The sequence below is a fragment of the Capra hircus genome, chromosome 10, assembly GCF_001704415.2.
Source record: "Capra hircus breed San Clemente chromosome 10, ASM170441v1, whole genome shotgun sequence".
Classification (NCBI taxonomy): domain Eukaryota; kingdom Metazoa; phylum Chordata; class Mammalia; order Artiodactyla; family Bovidae; genus Capra; species Capra hircus.
The window spans coordinates 20,974,539-20,987,135 of record NC_030817.1 but is presented as its reverse complement, the minus strand read 5'-3'; the positions used below and the strand labels follow the sequence as shown (position 1 = coordinate 20,987,135).

The 12,597-nt window shown below is 40.9% G+C and overlaps 1 protein-coding gene across 1 annotated transcript; it reads right to left on the bottom strand.

The window, feature by feature from the left end:
- On the bottom strand, positions 1,613-12,293 carry LOC102179204 (disintegrin and metalloproteinase domain-containing protein 21-like). The gene is given in 7 exon segments (XM_018053759.1): positions 1,613-2,217; positions 2,220-2,248; positions 2,638-2,822; positions 10,045-10,119; positions 10,511-10,560; positions 10,913-10,995; positions 12,193-12,293. Coding segments are annotated over 7 exon segments (1,128 nt in total).

The following is a 12,597-nucleotide window of genomic DNA, read 5'->3' as shown; positions in this document are numbered from 1 at the left end:
CTCCTCTCACAGGGAAGTATCTTTCAGAGAACCATTATCTGTATGACTTGTTCATTTCCATTAACAGTGGAATCTTCCTCTTGGATTTCTCATTCTTGACTTCCCATGTGTACATATGGTAAAACACTGTACGTGGTGATGTGATGTGAGGGCTAGACACCCGAGGGCAGCATAACACGTTGAGGCTGCCCTTGTTAAAACACTTCAGGAAGCATGCTGCAGGAGAAGACCCCAAGGCCATAACATGATGCACCCCCATCAGATTTCCAAACTGGCAGTGACTCAGGCACATACCCACTACAGTCATGGGAAGTCACCCACAGTTTTAAAAAATATTTTCTTTTCTGCTTCCAAGGTAATCAAGGGAGGAAAAAGAGAAGTTACTATGTTATCAGAGAGTGGAAGATATTTTGTTGAATAATATAAAGCATTTACAGTTTGGCACTGTGTCACCTTATATATGACAGGATGTTGTAATGAGACATATTGAATATTCCAATAAAACTGTTGTGATTATAGTCTCTTTCTCCTAATAGACCCCCACATTTTTTCCAAATAAAAACTAACAGTATTTGAATATTGATGTTTTTATTCCCATTTTGCCAAAAAGGAAAAATAGAACACAAATAATCTACCTGGTCAGAAAAAAAGTTTATAACCAAAAAAAAAAAAATCACTAAAGAAAACAATAAGTCTTTATTCACCAAGAGCTGCTGCTGCTGCTAAGTTGCTTCAGTCGTGTCCGACTCAGATGGCAGCCCACCAGGCTCCCCTGTCCCTGGGATTCTCAAGGCAAGAACGCTGGAGTGGTTTGCCATTTCCTTCTTCAGTGCATGAAAGTGAAAAGTGAAAGTGAAGTCGTTCAGTCATGTCCAACCCTCAGCGACTCTTAGCAACTCCATGGACTGTAGCCCACCAGGCTCCTCCATCCATGGGATTTTCCAGGCAAGAGTACTGGAGTTGGGTGCCATTGCCTTGTCTGTCACCAAGAATTGTTGACTGCTAAAATCACTTAAGTTGGATATGTCAGTGGGATTTTACCAATAAAGTAATTCCTACAGTTACAGAATATTAAAAACATACAAAAGTGCCATTTTTATATACAGCGTAACTGAAATATAGTTTAACCAATGTTTACAAGGTAGTCAAATACCACAACAGCAAACCATGGAAGGAGTCATAAATTATGTATTTTCTACACGTCTGAAAAGCTTTCAGCTGGGACCAATCTTGTGTTTTTATCTTTGAAGGATGACTGCTGTAAAATGACGATATTCATTAGCCTGCCCTCTAAAAGGCAATAAGCTTAATTTATAGAATGAACAAATGGACAAATTTTCTATTGTTCTTAAAGTATAATACAATTCCTTTGTTTAAGTGGATGGTATAGGAAGTGAAAACCCATTGTGTGGATCTGCCTCTTACTTCAGGGATGAGGGTACTGAGGCCCAGAGAAGGGCAGTAATTTGGTCAACTCAGCAAGGTCTCTGATTCCTAGTTCAGAGAGTCCAGGGCCTCTGGGATGGTCCTTTCCCCCTGAGTCATAACATTGTAACAGACTTGCTCTGGATGAGTATGCGATGAGTATGTAGAAGTTTGGAACTCTTGGATCCTATCTATACCTCAGGTCATTTTCTCTTCTTTTCCGGGAGATAAGGGTCATTTGTGTTGAATGGCTTTCCAGGGGATTGATCTCCGTACAGCAACTCTGAGATGCGCTCTTTGCACCTTCACCAAAAATCTCCCTGCACTGTCCATCATGGCTGTTGCAGCTCTTCTGATAGCAAAAGGCACTGTCACTACAGGGAATCCCGTCCTGCACATGGACATCTTCTGGGCACTGATGAGATGTCCCATTGTACCATTCCAGAAGGTCACATTCATTGATCTGAGGTCTACAGAGCTCCCCTGATGGCATGAACTTGCAGTCTTTGCAACAAAGCCCAAAAGCACAAGCAGCCCCAGGTCTTAGAGTGCAGTTCAACAGACAACAGGGATCTTGTTCACACTGCTTTATTGATCCACAGTCACACTGCTCTTCTTCAATCACACCATTCCCACAGTGCTTCAGCATGAAGACTGCCCCTGGAATTGGCAGATTGTGCAGACATGATCCCTGATTTAAAATGGTCTTTGTATATTCTGCATAGCTACAATTCATGAATCTCTCTGCTGGCAACCTGATAGCATTCATGATGCAAACACTTTGTCCACACAGAATTCTTCATCATGCTGCATACCCAGTTCAGTTCAGTTCAGTTCAGTTCAGTCGCTCAGTCGTGTTGGACTCTTTGCGACCCCATGAATCGCAGCACGCCAGGCCTCCCTGTCCATCACCAACTCCCGGGGTTCACTCAAACTCAGTCCATCGAGTCGGTGATGCCATCCAGCCATCTCATCCTCTGTCATCCCCTTCTCCTCCTGCCCCCATCCCCTCCCAGTATCAGAGTCTTTTCCAATGAGTCAACTCTTCCCATGAGGTGGCCAAAGTATTGGAGTTTCAGCTTTAGCATCATTCCTTCCAAAGAACACCCTGGACTGATCTCCTTTAGAATGGACTGGTTGGATCTCCTTGCAGTCCAAGGGACTCTGAAGAGTCTTCTCCAACACCACAGTTCAAAAGCACTGGAAAAACCATAGCCTAACTCATGAGCTACAGTGAGAGCACACCAGCGGTCTCCTTTGAAATTATTAACTCTACAGTTGAGAAAAGGACAACATATTCCTGCCACATATGCTATAGCAAGGACACTAAGAAGTGAACCCTTAACGAAAATATGTACAGCATCATACTGTGGCTGGGAAAGACTGCTTTGTTTTCTCTGTCTTTATTAGTAATTTGTGTCATATCTCTCTGTTTTTAGTGTGGAAAGTTTATAAGTTCTACTGATATTTTCAAAGAACCAGCTTTGGTTTCATTGATTTTTCTCTATTAATTTTCAGTTTCATTATTTTCTGCTTTAATTTCTTCTCTTCTGCTCACTTTGGGTTAAATTAGGTAGCAGATTAGTACAGACCTTCTTTCTAATATATGCAGTCAGTGTTATAAATTTTTGTAAATACTAAATACTGCTTTCACTGCACCCCATTAATTTTGAAAAGCTGTGGGATTTCCATCTTTGGAATTTGTTATGTTTCAGAATGTGTTCTACTTGGTAAATGTTACATGTGAGTTTTGGAAGAATGTGTTCTGTTGTTGGATGAAATATTTTATAAATGTCAGTTATATCCAGTTGATTGATGGAGTTGAGTTCATCTATATCCTTCCTTACTAATTTTCTGCTTGCTGGGTCTGTTGTTGTTGTTCACTTGCCCAGTCCTGTCTGACTCTTTGTGACCCCATGGACTGCAGCATGCCAGGCCTCCTTGTCCCTCACCATCTCCCCAAATTTGCCCAAGTTCATATTCATTGCCTTGGTGATACCATCCAGCCAGCTCATCCTCTGACACCTCAGTCTTTCCCAGAATCAGGGACTTTTTCAATGAATCATCTGTTCACATCAGATGACCAAAATACTGGAGCTTCAGCTTCAGCATCAGTCCTTCCTGGTTTGATTTTTTTGCTGTCCTAGGGACTTTCCGGAGTCTTCTCCAGCATCACAGTTCGAAGGTATCAATTCTTTGGTGTTCTGCCTTCTTTATGGTCCAGCTCTCACAACCATATGTGACCACTGGGAAGACCACAGCCTTGACTATACGGACCTTTGTTGGAAGAGTGATGTCTCTGCTTTTCAACACACTGTCTAGATTTGTCATCGCTTTTCTGTCAAGAAGCAATTGTCTTCTGATTTCACGGATGCAGTCACTGTCTGCAGTGATTTTGGAGCCCAAGAAGAGGAAATCTGCCACTGCTTCTACCTTTTCTCCTTTAATCTGCCATGCAGTAATGGGGAGAGATGCCATGATCTTAATTTTTTTTAATATTTAATCTTAAGCCGGCTCTTTCATTCTCCTGCTTCACCCTCATCAAGAGGGTCTTTTGCTGGGTTTACCAATCACTAATAGAGAGTTGACATCTCCAAATATAATAATGCATTTGTCAGTTTCTTCTTGCAGGTTTATAATTTTTTTCATTTAAGTATTTTGCTGCCCTGTTATTAGGGACATACACATTAAGGATTGTCATGCCTTTTGGAGAACTGACCACTTTATCATTATTTAGTGCTCCTTTGTATACCTGATCATTTTCCCTGCTCTGAGTTCTGCTTTGTTTGAAATTAATATAGCTATTCCAGCATAGTTTTGATTAGTGTTAGCTTAGTATCATTCTTCATCCTTTTACTCTTTATCAGTGTCTTAAAGTATGTTTCTTGTAGACAGCATATAGCTGAGTCTTGTATTTTATATACTCTGATAGCTTCTTTCTTTTAAAATGTATATTCACATTTAAAGTGATTATTGATACATTTGGTTAATATCTACCATATTTATGTTTTCTGTTTATTGCTCTTGTTCTGTTTTGCCTTTTGTGGTTTTAATTTGAAAAATTTTCTCATTCAAATGAAACCTACAAAACTTAGTTCCCTTGAGCCATTTTCCATCCCCTTTACAGTATAATTGTGTTAAATATTTCTTCTCTGTATATTGAGAACTACATTAGACAATATTATATTTGCTTTAGCTACTAAATATAATTTATAAAATTCAAGAGGAAAAAGAAAGTCCATTGTATTTACCCATATTTTAACTCTTCCATCATCCTTCTTCCTTCCTGATATTAAAAGATGTCTTGTTTTATAATTTCTGTTCTATTTCAAAAATTTTCTTTAGCCATTGTTTCAGGCAGGTCTGCTAGTGACAAATTCTCTTAATTTTCCTTCATCTGAGTATGTCTTGGTTTCCTTAGCATTCCTGATGAGTAATTTCAGTGGATATAAAATTCTGTATTGATATTTTAATTCTTGTGAAATATTTTGCTATTTCCTTCTGGCCTATGCGGTTTCTAACAAGAAATCTGCTATTTTTCAAATTGTTTCCCCCCTGGGAAGTAAGATTAGGCAATATAAAGTTTCTCTCAAAGTACTTTCAAGATTTTTTCTTTGTCTTTTAGTTTTCACAATATGATTATGATGTGTCCCGGCATGTTCCTTGGGTATATCCTGTTTGTGATTCTGAGCTTCTTAAATCTGTAGGCTATGACTTTTGCCAACTTTTAGAAATCTTCAGTCATTATTTGAGTACTTGGAATCCCTGCCCTATTCTTCTCTCCTTCTGCAACTTGGATAACATGAATCTTATGTCTTTTGTTATAGCCCTAGAGGTTACACATTTTTTTCCACTTTATTTTTTCCTCTCTGCTTTTCAGATTTAGTAGTAATTCTTTCTCTGTGTTCAGTTTCACTACTTATTTCCTCTGTTATTTTCCAGCCCATCCATTGACTTTGTGCCTTCAGATTTTGTATTTTTTAGTTATAAATTTCCATTATTTTCTTTTTAAAAATATCCTACACTTCTTTGGTAGGACTTTATTTTCCTGAAATTTTCTACTTTTTCCAATTGTTTTGATCATCCTTGTCATTGTTCATTGGAACATTTTTGTGTTGGCTACTTTAAAATTCTTACCAGGTAATACCAACATCTGCATCATCTCAGAGTTGGCATCTGTTGATCGTCTTTTCTCCTTCAAGTTGAAACTTCTATACTTCTTTATATGACAGGTGAATTTTCATTGTTTTCTGAACATTTTGGCTATTATATTTTGAGGCTTTATATCTTCTATAAATACCAGGACCCCTCTGACAGTGCACTAGCAGAAGAAGAGAAGTATTTCATTGTTATTGCTATGATGATATATGCTCAGGTCTCCATTCTGTTTCTGTTGATGTGCTGAGGAGAAGGGGAACCTCATATTGTTAAAAGTATGGAGCACATTAATTTCCCCTCTTGGTCTCTGCTGACAGCACCCTGACTGGGAAATTTAAGACTTCCACTGCCCAAGTGGCCTCCAGAAGCACTGTAATATAAGAGTCTCATTACTACATGGTGAGAATGAAAGTCCCAGAAGTCTATTTGACCTTCCCTGACATCACCCCAATAAGGGGCGGTGGCTAAGGCACGTCATGAGCTGGGTGAGACTGGATATCTAATCTCCTCACCTGGCCTTTGCTTATGAGGATTCATGTGGGACTACAACTTTTCCCATTACATTTGGTTGGAGTAGGATGGTTATTTTCTATTAATGGAAGGTTTCTGTCTTTCCAGGCTGCTCATGTCTTGTTTCTTTGGCTAGAGAGAACAGACTTGCTTGGGCCTTTGGTTAGTTTGTGTCTATTGCAGTCTAGCACTAACAGCCTTTTCCACACTACAATGAGGGCAGAAAAAACTAGAAAGAAAGCATCACCATGCTGTTCTTGGGTTCCAGCGTTACTAGCTGGTCCATCATCTTTGCTCCACCTTTCTGAACCTTCTTATGTATGTTTTATATGTAAAGTACAGTGCTTTAACCAGCACTGAGCATAAGCAATAGGGAGACAAGTGTTTATTCTACCTTTTCTGGAACCAGAAGTCCTTAATACTATTTTAAAATGCATTACTCCCTGTTAAAGCAAGCAAGACCAAGTCAAAACTACTTTGGGAGATTTGAATTCTTTCTCACCTCTCAATCTCCTGGGATATTTTCTATTTGAAGCAGGTGCTCTAGTCTTCTTTCCTGAGTTGAATTTCTTTGCTCTGCTTACAGGTCCTACTTGTTTGTTACTAAAACATGATTGACTGTCTATAGTTTCCTACTTTCTTATCTCTTGGTTATATTTTCTTCATTGTTAATTACCTCATGCATAGGAGCAGACTTAATCCACTGAGTTTAGCTGTAGACAAACTCTTTTTTGTAATCTTCCCTTCCTAAGAAAGGGATATCTCCAGTTCTGTGTGGTTGAATGAAACAGTTTTATGAAAAGAAACATCTCAAACAGATTTCTGAGGAAATCAGCACGGCTAGAAAGGACTTTTCCTGAGAGTAAACAGAAGGGGACTGTCACTAAAAATGCTTCTAATTGATAATTATTTCATAGAGCTCTGAATCCAGTTAAATTAGGAGGTGGCAAGACTCATTTATCCAATAATCCTCTTAAAATAGGATCTACCCAGATTTAGTATTTTGACTCAGTTTTTTCTATGCAATATTTATAGAGTTGAAACCATTTTAGAGATGATCTATTTTGCCAAATTTTATACTCTAAATTATCTACCAAATCATTTTGAATGTTTTTTTATCAAAATATTACAGTTTAATAGGAGATGCAACTTTTAAAACTTGTATACAAAACAAAAATAGCAAAGTTATAAATTATATAATTTAAAAATATGTTGAATATGGTAATTATAAGGAGAATTATAGAATATCAATGTTGTCTATATTATTTAGAAAATATGTAATATCTTGACCTACAATGTTAGTATAATTTAACCCAACAGTGAAAAGTGATTAGACAATCTGGCCAATACAATAGCATGGGTAAAACGATGAAGCAGAAATGAATCTACACAAATTGGAGGTGAAGAGGCTATCTAATTTCAATTATAGTGAAGTCAGACATAAATTTGTATAGAAATGGTGGGGCCAGAGCAAGACATTCTTGAGAGCCAGTTGTTTCTGGAGAAGTGAAAGATCCTTGTTGCTAAGCAGCTAAATCTAGAATTTTGTCACCTGAGAGACAAGAGCGGCAAAGCTTATGTTTCCCTTTGTTATGTGAGGTCTCAACTACCTATCTTGGTTCACTGATAAGTCTGGTACAAATTATCTTGAAGAAAAAAAGCATGGAAGCTACTGTTACTTCTGTTGGTAAGTCATTTATCAAGTTTGCCTCTAAGCATAATTTGGTAATCAGAATAGTATGTCAAATAATGTAAAGATTCTTAACTTTGGGTGTTTTTCCTTTTAAAAGATGCTAGAGACTTTAGCATGAGAAGGTGGGGCTATGTTGCAGCTAGGATTTGCCTAAGACTGAGGGGGTTGCTGTGATGTGGGACTTTCAGTTTATAAACAAGATAGTACTGGGCAAAGCAGGATAAGTTGATTACCCAAGTTGCTAGTAAAGAACAGGAAAATAGGAAAAAGTAAAGTTGAGAGTAGGAAAAATTTATAGACTCGGTGCTTTAGTAGATAGGAGATATGATCTGGAATAGAAGATAAGGGCTAATACCTGAATCTCAGGCAGGATCACTCTTCCAATATGACTGGAATATGGAGTAGGGTAGAGAAGCAAAAGAAATGGGCATGCATTCATATAGGTGTGTAACAGTGAAAATCCTAAAAATCATTTTGTCTTTGAATTTGGCATCAGTATGAATATTTTTTTTCACTCTGTTCTGGAGTAAGAAATTCATTTTGTATTATGAACCAGTGGCCACACATATAAAAATACCCACAAAATGTGTGCATCATTCGCGTATGAATTGCTAAGGAACTTCTAGGCGTGTCCCCTGATACTTTAACTCAATTTTCTAAAAGATAAAAACTTCATGTCAAGAACCATTTAATTGACTTCATGACTCTAATGAATCAGTGACAGAGTGTATTCAAGCATAATAGAGTAAGAGAAGTGATGGGTAGGTAAAGGTTTTCAGAAATTTGAAATAGCTGTGGGGAAAAATTAAGAGATGATAAAAATATATGGAGGAGGGCTATTGTCTACTCCAAGTTTCCAATAATTATAGAGAATATGGATTTTTAATGGCACCACTTCACAGTATTAAACATTTAGAATGATGTTTGTTATGCACCGAGCCCATCTCTCCAAACCAACCGAGAGAGGGAACAAGTCCACCGTGGTGATGCAAAGGCAAGAAGGGAGTCTTTATTTCTAGCGCGCTAGGGCTCAAGCCTCATGCGACGCAGCGGAATCAGACGAGAGCCCCGAACAAAGCAGTATGGCGGTTTATATACAGTCAGCTCTTTGTCTCAGTTACAGGGTACTTGGCGATACCTGATTGGACAGGCAGAATGAGCCCATGCAACGCCTTCCTTATGCTATCGCATATAGAAATCTTTCCTTATTTGGTTAAGGAATGTTCTTCAAGAAAACAGGAAACATGACTCAGGTCCCCGGTGCTGTTATGCACCTCATTGAGCCAACCACCCTGCCTAACATTCCCCCCTGTTCTTAGATCATGCAGAGGAATCCTCCTCTGGGTCCTGAGATACTGTTTGATATTGCTGCTGAAGCACGAACAGCTGTACTGTATTAATGCGCTCTTTTACAAGGCTACAAGTCTATTGATAATATAAGGACCAAACGTAAGCATTATTAGAAGGATTATCAGGGGTCCTAGCAGGGTAGAGATTTAAGTAGTCAGCCAGGGGGATTGTTGAAACCAGGACTCAAACCATCCCTGTTGAGCCTCACACTCTCGTTTACGCTGGGCTAGCCCCTCTCTCACTTTGGCCATGGATTCCCTAACTATTCCAGTATGGTCTGCATAAAAACAACATTCTTCTCCTAGGGCGGCACAAAGTCCCCCCTGTTACAGAAATAGCAGATCTAGCCCTCTTCTATTTTGCAAAACTACTTCAGACAGGGAAGTTAAAGATGACTCTAAATGACTAATAGACCGTTCTATACGAGTGATCATATACTGATCTATACGAGTCTTCATCTATGGCTGCTCTTAAAGAGTTAAATCCTTGACTTTGCATGGACAAAGCTGTTATTCCAGTTCTGGCCCGGCTATTCCCAGACCGAATATAGTTGCTATGGTTATGGCAGTAATGGGCTCTCTCTTAACTTTATAAGCTCTTTCTTGTTGATTAAGAGTCAATTTGTGGGCCCAATAATCATATACAGCTTCTTCTGGTTGATACAGTATCTTTGGTATCACAGCCACCATAACACAAAATTCTTTTTTAGGATCAAAAATGGAGCTGTGTACACAGGGAGTCAACCCAGTGTGAGAGCACACCCACCATCCTCCCATCTGTGGAACTGACCACCTGGCTACAGGCAGACTCATGAGTTCAACAGTAAGGGCACACACTGAGGATCTGTCTGGCGGCACTTTGCCCATACATAGTCCCTTTCCCCACACTTCTCTCATTGTAAGGCCTACTTTTCGTTCTCCCCATCGACATTGGGGAGGATCGGTGCCGTTGGCCAGGTCGTAAGAGGCGTTGAGGCCTACTGCCTCGTAATAAGGGGGAATTAAGTTGTAACATAACCAACAGGATTTAGTTGCCTCAGGATGGGTTTGATTTAAGGTAGCATAAGCTGCCTTTGCTAATTTCCATAGTGGATCTGTTTGTCCAAGTTTAGCAAGGGGGCCCACCTCTGGGTCTTTTGTTGGTCCCTGGGATGTAGGTAGGGAGGTTGTCGGGTAGAGAGTTGCATGGACCTGTTCAACGGGGTTTGGACCGATACTATACATTTGTACCGGTTCTAAAACTTGACTCACAACAATGATCCCGTTATAAGTAGTCAGGTCATTTCTGGTCTGAAGTCCCCATGATATCCCATTGACCCAGGTCTTCTCTTTTTTTTTTTTTTTTTCCTTTGTCAATGTTAAACCTTATTTTTACCTGGGCAAAGTTATGATCCTTTTCCCAATCAGAGTACGGAGGTACGGGTCCTACAAATGAGAAGTTAAGCAAGTCCCGATTTCCTACATCCCACCGTCTATACCCTGGAGTCTCCGACCCATCATTAGAAGTTACACAGTCCTAAGATTTACAATAAGAGTCCTGTATCCCCCCACAGATCTTCCAGTTGTGCCTGGGTGCACCTGGACATGCCCAGAATGCATGATTCCGGAGGTAGCCCCTTTTCCAAGGTACATATACCACCGGCTTAAGGTCAAAGTATAAGTCTGGCCACCAAGTATTTGGTGGATGTATTGCAGTGGTGGAGTTAACGTTAACCATCTCACGTGTTAGTCCATTTTGCAGTTTCCAGGAGATTTTGACGGGTTGGTGCGGGTTCACGCTGGCAGCTTCGGAGCAGAGTAACGTGGTCATCCATAAGATGGTCCAGACGAGTTGCCTTGGTCCTGTCGACGACGCCGGAGCTTCAGCCTCAGGGGGTTGGACGGGTGCAGAGACGCTTCACATTCTTTTTTAGCGTCTTCCTGCTCTGCTGAAGTAGCTGGGCGTACGTGGTTGCAATGCACCCAAGACCCGATACTGTCGACCTTTAGGGCAGTTGGGGCGGTAAGAAGAACAACATAAGGACCCTTCCATTTAGGTTCTAGTGCCTTGGTGTGGTGCCTTTTGACCCACACCCAATCTCCAGGGCCGATGTTATGTGAGGGGATAGTCCCCTTGTTTTGACCCTCATGTATTTCCCGGAGCAGTTTCCAGACGCAAGAATGCACTTTGCCCAAAGCCATCAAAGCCTCCTGGAATTACCCCAAAGTAGGAGGTGGAAGTTTCTTTCCTTCAAATATTGGACATACAGGGGGAGGTTGCCCATACAGAATTTCAAATGGGGTCAGATTAAGCTGATAAGGAGTATTATGTGCGCGAAAGAGGGCGAAGGGAAGGAGAGTCACCCAGTCCCCGCCAGTCTCTATAGCCAATTTAGTTAAAGTTTCTTTTAGGGTCCGATTCATTCTTTCAACTTGCCCCAAGCTCTGTGGGCTGTATTCACAATGTAATTTCCATTTGGTCCCTAGAGCCCGGGCAAGGTTCTGAACTATTTGGCTCACAAAAGCAGGTCCATTATCAGAGCCAATAGTCACCGGCAGGCCAAACCTGGGAACTATTTCTTCTAAAATCTTTTTAGCCACTACCATTGCAGTTTCTACCCACCCTGAGAAGGTATCTACCAACACTAACAAGTACCGGTAACCATACTTGCCTGGCCTTACCTCGGTGAAATCTATTTCCCAGTGCTGCCCTGGCCCTTTTCCCTGATACCTCAGTCCTGCGTGTTGCCTCTTTCCTGGCCTCATCTGTTGACATGCCTTACAAGCATGTACTATGTTCTTCACAGTTGTTTGGTGCTGGGGAAATCGCAGGCGCGCAGTTTGAAAAAGCATCAGAGTCTTTTTCTCTCCCAGATGAGTAGACGAGTGTAGATGCTCACACAGTTGCCGTCCCAACTGAGCAGGGAGTATCAAGTAACCATCAGAGTCTCGGTACCATCCATCCTCTCCTTGTTGGAGGTAGGGACGTTCCTGGATCCAGGCAAGGTCTGTGGATGAATACTCAGGGGTTGGGGGAAAAGTTCCCATACCTGGGGGTGGAAGTCCGATCGCCAACACCGGAGCGATGAAATCTTCATCAGCCGCTTTTCGAGCCACCAGATCTGCGCCACGATTTCCTCGTGCCGTGGGGCTGTCCCCTTTTTGATGTCCAGGTACATGTACTATTGACACAGCCCGAGGCAACTGCACAGCCTCCAGAAGTCGACGGATTTCTGGCAAGTTTTTAATCTCTTTTCCTTCAGCTGTCAAAAACCCCCGTTCCCGATATATCGGGCCCTGGATGTGTACCGTGCCAAAAGCATAGCGACTGTCAGTAAAAATAGTTATTCTTTTTCCTTTGGCTCTCTCTAATGCTTGAATCAGGGCAATTAACTCTGCTCTTTGTGCTGAGGTGTCTGGGGAAAGAGTCTCCGCCCATATCGTCCGTCCAGAATCATCTACCACTGCGGCCCCCGCCCGTCT